Raw genomic sequence first — 18,461 nt, 5'->3', positions numbered from 1 at the left:
AGTGAAAGATTACAGTATAAACCTACATCACAGAACCCTCCATAGATTAAAACCCAAAATCAAGTAAAAACCCAGGCCTGGCAGCTCACACTTGTAATCTCAGCATTCAAGAGGCTGAGACCAAGGATCTCAGTTCACAGACAGCCTCAGCTACTTAGGCCCTCCACAACTTAGTGAAACCCTGTTTCAAAATAAAGAATAAAGAGAGAGAGCTACGCTCAATAACACTGTAAGGAAGGACATGGCCCCCATGAGAAATCACTCACCCAGATGCCCTTAGGGTCTCACACTGCCCAAATGAAACACACCAAGTCTGAGACTTCCTGAAACAGCCCGGAGAAAGGGGGAGAGGGGGCTGCTGTTGGACATAACAAAAGCTCTAACAGATTCAGGCTATGATCAGTGGAAAATGTGGGGTTAAAAATCTAGATAGACCTAATAGAAGCTCCGGGACCACAACAGACCTCCCAATCATGGCGAATGTGGAAAAGTCAGACCAGACCAGCCCTAGCTGTGGAGAACAGAGACTCATACATTTTGTTTGGTCTCAGAGACATATGTCACTAACAGTGGCAGAGAGAGACCTAGACTCCAAATTAGTGGAAAGTGTGAGGGTGACCTGCGCTTAATACCTAACAGAGCCTGAATGGTAATGGCCATCTACATAGACTGAAAAACATCTCAGAGACCCAAACTCACAGCAGGAAGGGTGCCAGTGGTACTTGGAATCTGCACAGAGAGAGACTACTACAGACCTACATGCTGGATAGTCATTTAGTTGTAGAGTTGCATTAATTCATGGTTGAGGTTGTTTTGGTTTTATTCTTTTTTTGTGTATGTGAGTGTATATAACTGGTTGATATTTTTGTTTTGTTTGCTTTTTTTAATTTTTAACCTATTCCCAAACCCTCTCCCAAGCTTCTTCCTCTGTACATACCAACTCTCTTCTCACTATCCTTTTCCTATCTTTCTTCTGCTTTTATCTCTCACTTATACCAAACCTACTTCATATCATTATACCACAAATTCTACACTGGTTACTAAAACACTAATTTATCCTTACTATCTCTAATCACTAATATATACTACTGTACCAAACTCATACTTTCATTCTATCCAACTCTGAGATTTTGCCCTATTCTTCCATTTACTCCTGCACTTCCTTCCTTTCTCAATCTTCACTGTTGAATACAATACAAACTGCCCTTGGATATACCAGCTGACACCTAGAAACTTAGAGAAATTCATCAAAAGCAACAGAGGCAAATGTCTGAAGTCATAAAAAGGAGGAACAACAAAAAAGCAATGAGCTCCCACAACTCCACAACAACAGAACCTAATAACACAGAACTGCAGAGTTCTCCAGAAGGCCAAATCAGAAATGACACTGTAGAGTTAATACAGGAACTCTGAAAAGAATTTAGAGAGTTGAAAGAAATAAAGGATGCAATCATTGAAGTAAAGACATCTATTCAAACAAACAATCGCTTAGACCACATGGAGAGTAGAATCTCACTCCTAGAAGATGATCACTCCAAAACTGAACACATAGTTTCAACAGCAGGAATTAGACATTGAAGAAATATGGGCCCATCTTAAAAGAGCTAATTAAAAATAATTGGCATAGGCCGGGCGTGGTGGCGCACACTTGTAATCCCCGTGCTTGGGAGGTGGAGACAGGAGGACCACGCAGGTTTGAAGCCAGCCATGCTGGCCTAAGAGACCCTGTTTCAAAAATATAAAATAGGTCTGGGAGTGTAGCCCGGAGGTAGAAGGGCTTCCAGGAACCCCAGTACCACCAAAAAAAATAAATAATAATAATAATTGGCATAGAGGAGGGAAAAGAAGGCGAAACCAAGGGGCTCAACAATCTCTTCAAGGAAGTAATAGCAGAAAATTTTCCAAACATAGAGCAAGAGATCGACACACAGGTACAGGAAACTTATAGAACCCCCAATAGACAAGATCAGAAAAAAGGTTCCCCACACAATAGTCTAAATGACCAATGTAGAAGCCAAGGAGAGAATCTTAAAGGCAACAGAAACAAAAAACAAAGTGTCATTCAGAAGGAAACCAATTAGAATAACTCCAGGCTTCCCAAACCAAGGTCATGAAAGCCCTAAGGCCTGGAGTAACATATTTCAAATTCTGAAAGAAAACAACTTGCAACCAAAAATCTCCTACCCAGAAAAACTCTCTCTCAAATTAGATGGGGAAATAAAATTCTTCCATAACAAGCAGAAACTGAAGGAATTTATGTCTTCAAAACCAGCACTAGAGAAAATACTCAAAGAGATTAACTACAAAGGAGAAAGAAGGAATACATGCCAGAAATAGAGAAAGAAGAATTTCCATCCAGCAGATAACTAAGAAGAGAAGAACATGCCAGGCATGGTGACACACACTTGTAATCCCCGCGCTTGGGAGGTGGAGACAGGAGGATAGCACAGGTTCAAAGCCAGCCTCGCTGGCTTAAGAGACCCTGTTTCCAAAAAAAAGCATAAAATAGGTCTGGGAGTGTAGCCTGGAGGTAGAAGGGTTTCCAGGAAACCCAGTGCCATCAAATAAATAAATAAATAATAAAAAAGAAGGGAAGAACAAACAATCTCATACAGAAATAAAATCTCAACATGTTGGGAATTAAAAATCATCTCTCAATAATCACACTGAATCCAAATGGACTCAAAACCCCAATAAAAAGGTATAAAGTGGCAAAATAGATTAAAAAACAGAATCCATCTATATACTGCTTGCAAGAAACACACCTTACAAGTAAAGATAGCAACAAACTCAAGGTAAAGGGCTGAAGCAGGGTAATTCATACCAATGGAACGCGAAGACAAGTTGTAACTATGATATCAGATAAGTTTGACTTCAAGCCCAAGATAATTAAAAGAGACAAAGATGGTCATGTTTTACTGGTAAAAGGAACAATCCAGCATGAGGAAATAACAATAATCAACATTTATGCTCCAAACTTAGGTACAGCTACTTTCATAAAACAAACTTTTTGTGATATTAAGTCACATATAAATCCCAATACAATAATACTGGAAGACTTCAACACATCTCTCATACCATTAGATTGATCATCTAGAAAAAAGGTCAGTAAAGACACCTTAGACCTAAAGAACAACATTAATCAAATGCACCTGTTAGACACATAGAATATTCCACCCATCTACAATAGAGTTCACATTTTTCTCAGCAGCTCACAGAACCTTCTCCAAGATAGATCATATCCAGGGCCACAAAGTGAGCACCAGCAGTTTCAAAAAATGTGACATACTTCCCTGTCTCCTTTCAGACCAATAACACTAGAAATCAACAAGACTCAGAGAAACCACATAAACATGTAGAGACTAAACACCACACTTCTAAATGAAGAATGGATCATAGAAGAAGGGGTAAAATAAAAAAAAATTTCTAAAAACAAACAAGAATAGAGATACAAAATATTAAAACCTCTGGGATACATTGAAGGCAGTATTAAGAGGAAAATTTATAACACTGAGTGCCCACATAAGAAAAATAGAAATAATCAAATCAATAACTTAATGACACACCTCAAAGCCCTTGAAAAAAAGGAACAATCTAAACACAAAGCCAGAAGAAGATAAGAAATTGTCAAAATCAGAGCAGAAATAAATGAAGTAGTGAATAAAAAAAAAATACAGAAAATCAACAAAACCAAAAGCTGGTTCCTTGAAAAAATTACTAAGATACATAAACCATTAGCCAATTTAACTAAAAAAAGGAGAGATCAACCCAAATTCTGAAGATAAGAGATGAAAAGGGAGATATCACAACTGATGGTACTTAAATCCAAAGGATTATTAGAAATTACTTTGAAAATTTATACTCCAACAAAATGGAAAATATGGAGTAAATTGACAACTTCCTAGATAAATGCAACCTTCCTAAACTAAGTCAAGAAGACACAGAAAACTTAAACCAACCAATAGCAATAAAAGAGATTGAAACAGCAATAAAGACCTTACCATCAAAGAAAAGCCCAGGACCAGATGCCTTCCCAAGTGAATTTTATAAAACCTTTATAGAAGAGCTACTCCCGATACTCCTTAATCTAGTTTGCGAAATAGAGAGAAATGGGACTCTACCAAATACATTCTATGAAGCTAGCATCACATTAATACCCAACCAAATAAAGACAGTACAAGGAAGGAAAACTACAGGACTATGTCTTTAATGAACTTGGATGCAAGACTACTAAAAAAAAAAAAAAAAAATACTAGCAACACACATTCAAAAACACATAAAGAGCCGGGCATGGTGGTGCACAATTGTAATCCCCACACTTGAGAGGCAGAGACAAGAGGATTGCGCAGGTTCGAAGACAGCAGCGCTGGCTTAAGAGACCCTGTTTCCAAATCAAAAAGTATAAAAATAGGTCTGGGAGTGTAGCCCAGAGGTAGAACGGCTTCCAGGAACCCCAGTACTCCCACACACACACAAACACAAAAAAAACACATAAAGAAAAGCATACACAATGACCAGGTAGGCTTCATCCCAGGGATGCAAAGCTGGTTCAACATATGAAAATCAATCCATGTAATTCATATATAAACAGAACCAAAGACAAAAATCACGTGATCATTTCAATAGATGCTGAAAAACCTTTGATACAATCCAACATGCATTTATGATAAAAGCACTGCAGAGAATTGGAATAGAAGGAACATCATAAAGGAATCTACAACATCATAAAGGCAATCTACTTAAGCCCACAGCAGCCAACATCATATTAAATGGGGAAAAAACTTTGAAAATTCTCCCTAAAAACAGGAACAAGACAAGGATGTCCATTATCACCACTTCTCTTCAACATAGTACTTGGGACTCTAGCCAGAAAATAAGGCAAGAAAAGGAAATCAAAGGAGCACAGCTAGTAAAGATAGAACTCAAACTTTTACTATTTGCAGATGACATGATATTATACCCAGAAGACCCAAAAAACTTAACCAAAAGACTTACAGAAATGATAAAAATAATACAGCAAAGTATCCAAAATACTGGATACAAAATCAATCTTAACAAATCAGAAGCTTTTCTGTATACCAACCATAAATCCACTGAAAAAGAAATTCAGAAAACACTTCCACTCAGGATTTCCCACAAAAAATAAAATACATAGGAATAAACTTAACCAAAAGGTAAAAAACCTCTATAAAGAAAATGATAAAACATTGAAAAAAGAAATAGAAGAAGGTCTTAGAAGATGGAAAGACCTCCATTTAAAACACAAACAACAACAAATGCTGGTGAGGATGTGGAGAAGTAGGAACTCTTAAAACACTGTTGGTGGAGCCAGGCTGAGACCTGGAGGATCGCAGTCGCGGACAGCCTCAGCTACTTAGTGAGGCCCTCTGCAACTCAGTGAGACCCAGTTTCAAAATAAAGAATAAAAAATAGGGCAGGGGGTGTAGCTCAGAGGTCAAATGCCCCTGGGTTCCATCCCCAGACCTGCAAAAAAAAAAAAGAAAAAGAAAGAAAGAAAGAAAGAAAAACATTGTTGGTGGGATTGCAAATTAGTGCAACCACTTTGAAAAACAATATGGAGGATTCTCAGAAGAATGGGAACTAATTTACCATTTGACCCAGCAATACCACTTCTGGGTATCTATCCAAAAGAAAGCAAACCAAACTACCAAACTAATCCATGTGTATATATGTTCATAGCTACACAATTCACCATTGCCAAACTATGGAACCAGCCAAGATGTCCATTAATAGATGAATTGATTACAAAATTATGGAATATGTACACAATGGAATTTTACTCAGCCATAAAAAAAACACAATTACATCATTTTCAGGGAAATGGATGGAACTGAAGGACATTATGCTAAGCAAGATTACTCAGTCACAAAAAGTAAAAAATTGGATGCTTTCCCTAATATGTGAAATCTAAGGTAAAATAAGTCATAGGAGGATCTCCAATGAAAAAGGAGATCCTATAGAGGAGCAAACAAGACAACCTAACTGAGGGGAAGGGAGGGGGGAAGAAGGAAACTCTCTAAAGCACATGATATACTTAAACAAACATATCGATGTCAACCACTAAACCAAGCATTGGAAGGAGGGATGGGGAGAGAATGGGGTGGGGATGTGGTAGGGGCTAACTGGGCAATGTGTGCATGTATGTCTACACAAGTTTTTTTATCCCATTATGATGTATGAATACAATGCACCAATAAAAAATAAACAATAAACAATAAAAAATAGGGCTGGGAATGCAGCTTGGAGGTATAATGCCTCTGGGTTTCTATCCCCAGTACTAAAAAAAAAAAAATTAAGTTTAAAATACATTATAGAGTCTCTTTCCAAAAGTAGAGACAAATAAGAAATTAGCACAGACTATAAAAGCTGTGATATTGTGAAGTATATATTTGGTCTTTGCCTATTGTTCTGGAATACAGCTCCTAAAAACCATGAACTCTCTGAAATGACAGTGTCATTTTGTAGCCTAATAACTTGGGCAATGGCTTGCAGTCCCTATGCTGGCAGTCCTTCAGGAGATGAGGGCTGCTCACCAGAACCACTGAGGCAGGATTGCAGAGTGGAGACTTTGTCCTACCTCCCAATCACCACAGAAGAAAAAAAGGCTTAAGGTTGAACTGATCAGCTGTAGCCAATGAGTTAAACAACCAAGCTGGGAATGGTAGTGCACACTTGTAATTCCAGTTCTTGGGATGCTGAGAATTGCAGATTCAAGGCTACCCTCAGCATCTTAGTGAGGCCCTCTGCAACTTAGTGAGGCTGTTTCAAAAGAAAAAACAAAATGGGGTTGGAGGATATAGCACAGAGACAGAATACCCCTAAATTCAATCCCCAGTATCACAAAATAAATTTAAAAATAAAATAAAGCTTTTATAAAATTCCAAAGGATAGGATTTGGGGAGCTTCCAGACTTCAGAACAGGTGAAGGTTCCTAGAGGGCAGTGTAAGAAGAATGTATGTAGAGGATCAAGCCCCTCCCACAGGCCCTGCTCGCCACATCTCTTTATCTGTGTCTTCTGTGATATTCTTTACAATAGTAGCTATGTACATTTCCCTGAGGTCTGTCACCTGCTCAAGCAAATTAACTAAACCAGAGAAGGAGACTATAGGAATCCTGATTTGCAGCAAACTTGTCAGAAGCACAGATAAACCCACCTAGGTTTGTGAATAGCATCTAAAGTTTCAGGAAAGGACAGGGAGTCAGGAGTTGTCTTGGGGACCAAGCCCTCAATATGTAGGGTCTGACACTATCTCCAGGTAGACAGGGTCAGAGCTGAATTGTAGGACACCCAGCTGTTGTTTGCTGCAGAACTGCTTGCTCACTGGTGGGAAGAATTCCCCACACTTTGTGAAGTCTTCTGTGTTAACTGCTATGGTCTGAGATCAGAAGAAAAGCATGGTTTGTTTTCCTGGGGCAACACTCTAAGTGTATACTATTGTGAAAATTTTATTCCAAGTAACAATAAAAAGTATTTTTGGACAGCTTGTGTAAGGCTAAGCCAGAAAAAATCCTAAAATTTTTAAAAAGGTGTTAAATTTAATTAAAATAATAATACATGAACATTAGTCTGTTTACTTTCTCACTTGAAACAACCTAACAAAATATATTAAACAGCTCTTAGGACACTGGACATCAAGAAACAAAGAAAAGACCTTTCCCTGAAAGATGGGAAACTAGATGAGCCTATGATTGCCCCATCCTACTTTCTGGAGGCTTCCAAGGCTGGCTGCAGAAGAAATCATGAATGGAGTTCAGGGTCTCTGTGAATGCAGGAGACAAAGCCGGGCATCTAAGGAAGCCAGCTTCTGGACAGCATAGTGCCTAAGAAGAGATGTCTGTGAAAAGAAAGCTGCAGAGACGTTCAAAGCAGAGTGCTGACCAGCCTGTGTGCATGGAGACTGTCATAGTAAAGGTAAACTGCTCAAAAGGATGAGCAGGAACAATTCCAGGAGCTCACACTGCTGAGTGCCTGCTCTCCACCAACCAGACTAAAAATGCTTAAAATCATAGACCATCGAGAAGAAGAATCAAAGGGATTTTCCTCTACAGTCAGGTAAAAGTCACCCCAGAACTAAATGCTGCTCCGTTCTGCCTAACAAAGCTTAGAGACAAGACTCAAAACAGTTTTCAAGTAAATCAATATACCCAATGAAAAATCCAAAACATAAAGCTATAATAAAGTGACAAATAATTGAAATTCAGTTTCAAAATTATTGAGTCCTACCTTTAGGGTTTTGTAGGCACTGCTCATGGTGGTTACACGGTGATTAGAATGATTACCACCCAGCTTACACAGATGACAGACCGGCCTCCTACATAATTCACAGTACATGTTTATTCTCTCTGTTTCATGTTCTGGGCACATTAAAATCTATTGCATAAGGAATAAAGGCATGATTAATAATCTAGGATTCAAGTAATCTGTTAAAATATCAAAATATAAACATTTGCCAGGCACGGTGGCATACGCTTGTAATCCAGCATTTGGGAGGCTGAGACAGGAGGATCACGGTTCACTAATAGCCTCAACTACTTAGTGAGGCCTTTTGCAACTCAGTGAGACCCTGTTTCAAAATAAAGAATAAAAAACAGGGCTGGGGGTGTAACTTGGAGGTAGAATGCCCCTTGGGTTCCATCCTCAGTACCACCAAAAAATAAAATAAATAAATAAACAAACAGACTAAAACTTAAGGCTGGTGGTATAGCTCAGAGGTACAATGACCCTGGGTTCCATCCCCAGTACTGCAATAAAATGTGTGTGTGTGTGTGTGTGTGTGTGTGTGTGTGTGTAATCATTTGTTGCATAAAATTAATAAAGCTATTAAACAAAAATGTAAAAAGTCAAAATGCTGGATATATCACATGAAAGGTATATGATTAAGTGTTAGTTTTCGATTTAAATTAATATAGATGTTATTTCTCCTAAACATACATTCTGACTGACTCAGGTAGAATTATTATTCAAGCCTGAAAGGCCCTCTAACCACACTGAGTAGGCAATTCTTGATCATGATCAACATTTGCTTAGGACAATCTATGGCCTGACTATCCTTACAAAGAGCCTGTTGCTAAGAGAGCCTTGGAAACACTTTATGATATAAGCTTCCATCATGTTATCTTTCACAAATTCATTACAAACACACCGACCAGCTGTCTTTTTATGATGTGAGTGAGCATCTATATTTTTATTCACTCTATAAACTATCACCACAGGTACATTTAAAATTTTATATAAATCAACTTTTCATTTGGAACAAAGGGGTTATTTTAGTACATTAATGAAATAAAAAAGTTGTTCATGATTCTATCAGACTGGATTTTAGACAACTAAAATCCGTCTAATAATTTGCAGGTATTGAAACAAAATAAAACAGTCCAACATGAAATATCAACATATTATCAACCTAATATCAACATAGGTTTAGGAGAAAAACAATGGAGAAATACTTCAAGATTTTGGGAATGTTCAAATTCCTACATTCTCAAAGCTATAATGTATAAAATAAAATATAAATGTGTGGCTTTCTACAAGAAATGACTGAAAGAAATCAAAGTTATAAGCAAATATTCTATAGCATCAGGGATATTTTTAGAATTGTACTCTATTGAATAACAAGCTATTTGGAAAAAAACTTTTTCTTTGGTTTTCTTCAAATAAATGAAATATAAAACTGTAGCTTATACTTCAAGACTAATATAATTCATTTAATAAACATGGGTCCTCTCATGACAGTACTATGTAATTAATCTTTTTAAAAACATTAAAACATCAGGTTGAAGTAGTATTTTAAAAATCAATGACTATTTATTTATTTTAGTGTGGAACTAGGAATTGAACCCAGGGGCATCTACCTCCAAGCTACACCCCCAGCCCTATTTTTAATTCTTTATTTTGAAACAGGGTTTTACTAAGTTGTGGAGGGCCTCACTAAAGTAGCTGAGGCTGGCCGTGAACCTGAGACCCTCCTGTTTCAGCCTCCCAAGTACTGAGATTATAAGTGTGAGCTACCATACCTGGTAACCGTGAGAATGTAATATGGTATGAAGCCCAGAAAAGAAGGTTAAAAGCTGTTTGATAAATCTATTACAAGAGTAATAGAGCCTGAGAGAAGGGTCACTCAAAATGTGGAAGCATAGTTGTTTTTGTTTTAATTTACCAGTCTTCTGTTATTTAATAAAAATATACTCAGATCAGTTTCAAAATAGCTTTTGAAATTTCCTCCTTATTATAAAGGCTTTATGCTTAAGAATCAATTATAATTTCATATTCTCACAAGCTACTAGGGAATAAGAACTTTGAAAAAATATTGTTTTAAATCTATATAATTCAGAAAGATGCTTAAAAATCATTCTGCCTTCCAGTCACATAGCAGAGCAAACAACAATACACAAATTTCTATTATTACTAAAAAAATTACTGAGAATGTTTAAAAACTGAATTCTACTTGAGATATTAGATCACTAGCTTCAGAATATTAAGCTGTTAATTACTCTTTATTTATCTATGGTACAATTTTAGCAAGCTTCAGAAAAAAATGTTTCCCAATCTTACAGGCAACTCTGATTTTATCACACTAAAGCACAAAAGCTTTTCAACTTTCTTAGAGATAACCTTTTCCCTATTATTCAGTTATTAATATGAACATTCATTTGTTGTATTATACTGGATTATACTATAAATGGTGAGCAAGCCATAAATTTTGCCTTCTAAGCTGGAGACTTTTAGCCTCATAATAAATAACTTCAAATAAGAATAAGCCTTAGATTCTTATGCCTGCTTTTAATGTTAATTCCTGTCAAGTTCTAAACTCATAATAATCTCTCTTATAAAGTGTAATATTCTAGCAGGGCGTGGTGGCACATTCTTGTAATCCCAGTACTTGGGAGGCTGAGAGAAGAGGATTGTGGTTGGCGGACAGCCTCAGCTACTTAGTGAGGTCCTTTGCAATTCAGTGAGACCCTGTTTCAAAATAAAGAATAAAAAATAGGGGAAGGAGCCTGGCTTGGTGGCACACACTTATAATCCCAACATTTGGGAGGCTGAGACAGGAGGATTGTGCAGGTTCAAAGCCTGCCTCAGCTACTTTGCAACTCAGTAAGACCCTTTTTCAAAATAAAGAATAAAAAAGTAGGACTGGGGTTGTCATTCAGAGGTAAAATGCCCGGGTTCTATCCCTAGTGCTGCAAAAATAAATGAATAAATAAGTAAGTAAATAAATAAATAAATAAATAAATAAATAAATAAATAAATTGAGGTAGGTGTATAGCTTGGAGGTGGAATGCCCCTGGGTTTCATCCCCAGTACCGCAAAAAAAAAAAAAAAAAAAAGTGTAATATTCTAACTTACCTTGGGTCTAAAGTTAGTGGTGGGACCCACATACTCATGCTGAGCTTTTACAGTTCCCCAGGGATGGTAAATTTTGAAGCATTCATTGCAGTAGCTTGCACTACAGTCCATGCAACTTTTTGTGGATTCTTGAGGTGGCGGTTTGCAAAGGTCACACATAATGGCTGTGGCTGCCCTAGCCGCCTGCCGGTATCTCTCAACAATAGTTTCCAAAGTAAAATTTCGAAATAGACCATTGATTCCTCGTTCTCCAAGATCCACATCATGTTCACAGCCAGGGCAAGGAAAAGTAGTTGTCCTAGGGATTAGTGAATTGCGCTTCCAGCCTGTGTAATTAGTAAGTCCTTGTTTAGTTACATCAGTAGGAAAATGATTAGAATGAAGAAAAGAGTTATGTTTTAGGAAGATGCATCTACAAATATATTCCAAAAAAATATCCAGAGTGGCTCCTTTTGAATCAATTTATACACCAAAAATGCTTTTTAAAAACTTTTTGGGGGCATGGTGCTGCACACTTGTAATCCCAGTACTTGGGAGGCTGTGATAGGAGGATCACAGGTTTGATTACAGCCTCAGCAAGTAGTGAGACTGTCATCAACCTAGGGAGATGCTGTTTCAAAATAAAAATAATAATTCTGGGAGTGTAGCTCAGAGGTAGAATGCCCCTGAGTTCAATCTCTAGTACCCCCCACACACACATTCCAAAAACAAAAAAAAAACCTTTTTCTTTGGTATACAAAAGACAAACTCAAATTATTGAATAGTTACTAGACAAAGAGGAAAGTAAAATAGTATGAGATAAATCCCATATAATGCCCTATAAAACCAAACAAAGACAAAACATATAATAGAATGCTATATATGGGATCAGGATCTTTTGAAGTTATATAATTAGCATTTTGATATGCCACATCTGAGGTATTTAAATGAACACAGCCTTAAGAGGAAATAAGAAGATACATAAAAGTTTTTACCCAGAGCCCCTACACAGGCTTGAGGCAGATCTATGAACTATTTGAAGGTTTGTGCAAAATTCTTCATTCATCTATCTATGTATTACTATTAAACATTCTATAGGTTTTATCAGATTCTCAAAGGAATACATGACCACAAATTTTAAAGAATCATTATAATAGGTTTCCCTCTGCAGTATTATTTTACCTAAAAAAAAAATTCAGTAGGTAAGATCACAAATAAATGCAATCTACAGAAGAGTGCAAAACTCATTCATAGAATTACAATTTAGTAACTTTAAGAGAGATCAATGATTAGTATCTTATGACCTGAAACAAAGAATCACTAACATTATTTAATTCAATAAGACAAAAGTTATATTACAAGTAATTTTAGAGTACATATAACATATGACATGACTTATCACATTTTGTTCAACACTATCATCCTGTTTTTTTTTAAAAAAAAAATAAAGAAACCAAGGCTTAATTGTCATTACCCACAGGTCCACAGGAATTCAAAGTTGTCCATTTAATACAGGTGCATACATACCTATATTCCCTCCTTTTTTAAAAAAAAAATAAATGCCTAATGATCTTGATAATCAATAATAATTCATTCTTAATTCTTAATAATAATTCCTAGTAATAATGGTTACCCACAATATAACTCCCTTAATATAAACACAAACTTCTCAACCTACATCCCCTTCTTTTATATTACCATGTATCCATTGCCAAAAATGAATTATGAGGCTTAATATATGACATTTAGAAAAGGTCTTGAAATAGCTACATAAATTAGTGCATATGCAAATAACTATTATCACTCAAAAGAATATTTTAAAAGATGGCATGATACCACTATAGGTAAAATTCTACAATCACTTCACAATACTGATATTTAAAGTGACTTTATAGGATGCTAAAATGGTGTCAGGCTCCAAAAGCTTCTTATACAACAGACATCCAGAATATTTTTAGTATCTCCATTTAAACATATTTTAACCCTTTCTATTTTCAAAAATAATTACACCATAAAAATCTGAAAATATTACCCAAAATATGTTCTGTAATAATTCTAAAAGCCTGCAGTATAGTTCAAGATGTTTCACACCACAGCAGGCATATAATGAAATAAGCAGGAAAGCTACTTTTGAAACACATGCCAATGAAACCTTCATTTAGTAAAAACACAGCTAAACTACTTTTGAAGTGATATAGTAGAGTGGTCAAGTTCAAACAAATGGAAATTCACAACTGTATGCTTCCATGCTTGAACTTGGGATAGAAATTTAAATGATGAATAACTAATCTCAACAATCGACATTTTTAAAAAGGCTATAATTGGTTTTGTAAAGGTTGTGATCAATTAAGTAATAAGATCAAACAAAGGTAAGGAAGTAATGCAGACCAAGCACTGGCCAAACTATTTGTGAGGCCAATAATATTTTAAAAATTTGAGTATTATCAACTTAAAAAATCCATTCTTTTCTTATATATCTTCACTTCAAAGGTAAGGCTGTGTGTGTGTGTGTGTGTGTGTGTGTGTGTGTGTGTGTGTGGTACTGGGGATAGAACCCAGGGGCATTCTACCTCCAAGCTACATCCCCAGCCCTATTTTATTTTATTCTCTATTTTGAAACAGGGTCTGACTGAGTTGCAAAGGGCCTCACTAAGTAGTAGCTGAGGCTGTCCATGAACCACGATCCTCCTGTCTCAGGCTCCCAAATGCTGGGATTACAACCATGTGCCACCACGCCCAGCTCGTAAGGCATAATTTTTAAATGCTTAAAATATTCACAAACTGACTTATAGCAAATCCTCCCAGAGTCAACTTTCAGTCAGTATTTCACCATTTAAGTATCAAAGAAGAAATAAAATATTTCAAAACAAAGGAAGAATCAACTCATAACAGGTTCCAAACCTCTACCAGTTTCATTTTCTCCCATATTCTTGATACAAATGACTTCCCCACAGTTAACACCCAGCCAATTAGTGAGCTACTCCTCTCCATGGTGGATGTCCATGCTGGGCTTCTTGGTGTCTAGCAACTGGCTGATACGTTATGCTGCTACCCTGTTTTCCTTTATCAGATTCTGACTATCTAATGTCTAGGTGTTATACTTCCTCTTTGAGTATTAACATTTTTCAGCAAAAACTATTTTTCTCAAGTATCCTCTGAAACAAAAACAAGGTTATAAGAAATTAACTTATTTTAAGTCAACAGCTCCTATTTCTCCTCCCAATGACTAAATTTAAACACTTAAAATTCTCATACACTCACTAAAGGCTTACTAAAAGATGTCACATGGATTCTAAAAGTGGCTATGAGATTTTAAATCAAAAGATGCAGAAAGCCAGGAAAACAGAAAGGGGATGCCATTTCAGATCTTTATTATTCCCCAATGAAAAGAAGGCATCACAAGTATTTAACAAACAAACAAAAAAATAGCCATTTTTACTTTTTTTTTTTTTTTTTTTTTTGGTGGTACTGGGGGTAGAAACTAGGGGCTTTTCTACCTCCAGGCTATAGTCCCAGAACTAGTTCATATTTTATTTGGAAACAGGGTCTCACTAAGTTCCTGAGAGCCTCACTAAGTAGCTGAGGCTGGCTTCGAACCTGCAGGATCCTCCTGTTTGAGCCTCCCAAGCACGGGGATTACAAGCATGCGCCACCACGCCCAGCTCACCATTTTTACTTTTAAGGGTCAAATGGAGTAAAAAAAAAAAAAAAAAAAAAAGTAAGATTGGTTGGTCCATCTTTCATACATAATCAAATATTTCAGAAAGCCTTTAATAAAAGCATACACTATTTACCCACCAGTAGGGAAGAGCTCAGTGTTAAAACTCTAATGCCAAAAATTTTAAAACATTTACAACAAAGAAATCATATGCATAAAGCAAGCAAAGATTATGTTATAGAATATATCAATACCTTTAAGTCAATTTTTTCATTATATGAAATACTACTGGTTTAACTTCCCCAATGTCATAATATTAAGCTTTGTTCCACACAGTAAATGTAAAGGAGTTTACAGATACTATACATATAAACAAAAGGCATATATATCATTTTCTTTAAAAATGTCATATATACTGGCAAAACATACATATTATCAATGTTTACCCATAAAATATTAAAACTTGCTTAAAAATTTAGTCCTGTTGACCTTTAGGTCATTTCAGTCCAATTTGTCCATTTTATACATAATTTTGAAGACTTGACCACTGATGTTAAAGAACCTTATATAAACACAAGATAATTTAAATCTAATACTATTCTGTCTGCGGCCACAAAAGCAATAAAGCATTTTCTACCTCTCCACCCCATAGATCTCCATTGTGATCCTGTGAACAATGAACAGAAAGTTGGATTTACCCCCACCCGGAAGGCCCCCGAGGTCTGGGCCACAAGGCTCCAACCTCAGGAGGGTGGGCAGGCACGGGTGAGGCTCCCTTAGGCAACACCCGCCCCAAGACCCCAGAGTTCCAGGCCGCATAGCCCCAACCAATGGAGGGTGGACGGGTGCAAGTGGGACTCCCTTAGGCAATCCCCCCACACCTGGAAGGCCCTGAAGGTCCGGGCCGCATGGCCCTGAACCCCGGTGGTTGAGCGGGCGCGGGCGGGGCACTCTTAAGTGACCCCCAACCACCCGGAAGACCCCAGAGGTCTGGGCCACAGGGCCCCGACCCCGTGCGGGTGTTCGGGTGCAGGTGGGGCATCCTTAGGAGACTCCCCTCCCACCTGGGAAGAAAATAAATTTTTCATCGCTACCGAGTACCTGATCCCACATCCTCCCCAAACCACACATGCTCTCTTCTCTTATTAAAAAAAAAAAAAGGAAACAAAAAAAGAAAAATATTCGAGATGAATATTTTGGAATATTGGAGATATCCTCTGAAATTCAGAGTATCCTCTGAAACAAAAACAAGGTTATAAGAAATTAACTTATTTTAAGTCAACAGCTCCTATTTCTTCTCCCAATGACTAAATTTAAACACTTAAAATTCTCATACACTCACTAAAGGCTTACTAAAAGATTTCACATGGCTTCTAAAAGTGGCTATGAGATTTTAAATCAAAAGATGCAGAAAGCCAGGAAAACAGAAAGGGGATGCCATTTCAGATCTTTTTTATTCCCCAATGAAAAGAAGTAAATGAAGGAATGGGATTGGAATTGGATGAGGGCTTATCGGATGATATGTCAAATCTTGTATTCCAAAGTGATGTATGATTACAAAAAATAATAATAAATAATTGTCACAGAAATTACTCTGTGCTCAGAATATTGGAGATGCAGACAAAACATATCCATCTGAACTGGAACTTTTGGAAAAATTCCCTGCGAAGGAGGACTTCTGCTTCTCTACATTGTTAAGAATCCAGGACATCACCTGTAAGGAGAGAGTCTAGCGGAGACCCAGGTGGAAGGAGGTGGCGGCAGCAGTGGCCAAGATGGCGGTGGAGACTTGGATTTGGGAGAGGCAGACATCTGATCCAACCCACCCTGATCCTCTGAAGAAATTACCCCAAAAGTCGAATGCTACTGTCGCGCATGCTTAGGAACACTGGACATTATGCGGTATGGGAAAAGAGCTTGGGAAAGATTTGAAATGGTGGAGGCAGTCTCATTGGCAGCAGCAAGTACCCAGGGGAGGCAGAGATCTGACGTACTACACTTGGAACTTTTGAAAAAATTACCTCAGAGGTGGAATACTACCACCATACACCCTTGGGAACGTGGGATAACCTGCTGGGTGAAGAGGGTGCGCGTATCGGAGCCTGCCGAGGAGTTAGGCCAGTGCCGGGGCCAGCGAGGCTGGGATCTGAGCCTGCCTTGAGGTATGGCCAGTGCTGGGGCCTCCGAGGACGGGATTGGACTCTGCCGAGGGGTAAGGCCTGTGCCGGGGCCAGTGAGGCCGGGATCAGAAACGGCTGTGAGCCTGCTGAGGAGTTAGGCTGGTGCCAGGGTCAGCGAGGCCGGGATCAGAGCCTGTCATGAGGCGAGACTGGTGCTGGGACCTCTGAGGCCGGAAGAGGAGCCAGCCGAGGGGTTAGTTCGGTGCGGTGGTCAACAAAGCCAGGATCGGGGCCTCCCATGAGGCAACGCCGGTGCTGGAGCCAGTGAGGTCGGGATAAGAATCCTCCAGGTGGCCAGGCCACTACTGGGGCCGTCAAGAATGGAATCGGAACTTGCAATGCGGCATGCACAGAGAAATAGCACAGAAAATAAAATCCAGATGCTTCCCCTAATTAGCAAGAACTAGGAGGAAAGGGGTAACAGGAGGAGGTCGAGTAGTAGAAAGGGCCCTATTGAGAGGCAATTAAGGTGACCAATCAGAGGGGAGGGGATGAGGGAGGATGGAATCTCTTTAAAACTCATGAGGTGTGTAAACAGTTTTATCAAAGATAATCACCAATTAAGCATGGGATCGAGGGAGGGGGAGGGAATGGGATTGGAATTGGATGAGGGCTTATCGGATGATATGTCAAATCTTGTATTCCAAAGTGATGTATGATTACAAAAAATAATAATAAATAATTGTCACAGAAAAAGAAAGCTGGATATAGAGTTTAATTTCAAAGAATAGATTCACAACTTACAAAGAAAAGATAAAGCAGTAATTGTATCCTACACATAACAGTTAAAATGTGTTTTTCCCAGTACGCATGGTATTGATGAAGCCAGCAATAATGAAACATTTCAAGTTATTTCATTAGAATTCAAAATTCATCACTGCTGGTACAGCACCTAAGAGATATATTTTATCCTAATGATTTATTTTTAAACAAGAGTATTTATAGCAACTGTTAGAAATAAAAAGTAAAAACCAAGTACTGAAGTTTTGTTTGCCTTTTTAACCTAAAATCTAAACATTACAAAAACTGACAACAGGAAAATACAAAATGAGAGGAAAACCTGGGCATATATCATCAGAAACATAAAAATAAGATGGCTCTTAATTTTACATAACATGGAACTGTGCTGTACACAAACCTTAGTCTTCTTTCAAGATACTCCTTTATTTAAAAAATTATTAACCAGGTGTGGTGGCATACACTTGTAATCCCAGCATTTGAGAAGCTAAGATAGAACAATCAGGGTTCACAGCCCATCTCAGCTAATTAGTGAGG

General features: G+C 37.7%; 1 protein-coding gene across 4 annotated transcripts in view; it reads right to left on the bottom strand.

Annotated features, from left to right (window-relative positions):
* TRIM36 (tripartite motif containing 36) overlaps nt 1–18,461 on the bottom strand; it is a gene marked incomplete at both ends in the record, with an annotated part of 63,427 nt that overhangs the window by 27,124 nt on the left and 17,842 nt on the right. For 2 of the 4 annotated variants that reach the window (XM_080698420.1, XM_080698421.1), the window contains 2 exons: nt 8,247–8,393; nt 11,370–11,695. In XM_080698420.1, the coding sequence (XP_080554546.1) occupies nt 8,247–8,393; nt 11,370–11,695 (473 nt within the window). Of the gene's footprint in view, nt 1–8,246; nt 8,394–11,369; nt 11,722–15,643; nt 15,674–18,461 lie in introns of all 4 variants that reach the window. The other 2 variants (XM_080698419.1, XM_080698418.1) reach the window with 2 other exon arrangements.

Source organism: Muscardinus avellanarius (genome assembly GCF_963383645.1).
Source record: "Muscardinus avellanarius genome assembly, chromosome: 7".
In the NCBI taxonomy this organism is placed as follows: Eukaryota; Metazoa; Chordata; class Mammalia; order Rodentia; family Gliridae; genus Muscardinus; species Muscardinus avellanarius.
This window is presented reverse-complemented; position numbering and strand designations above follow the sequence as displayed.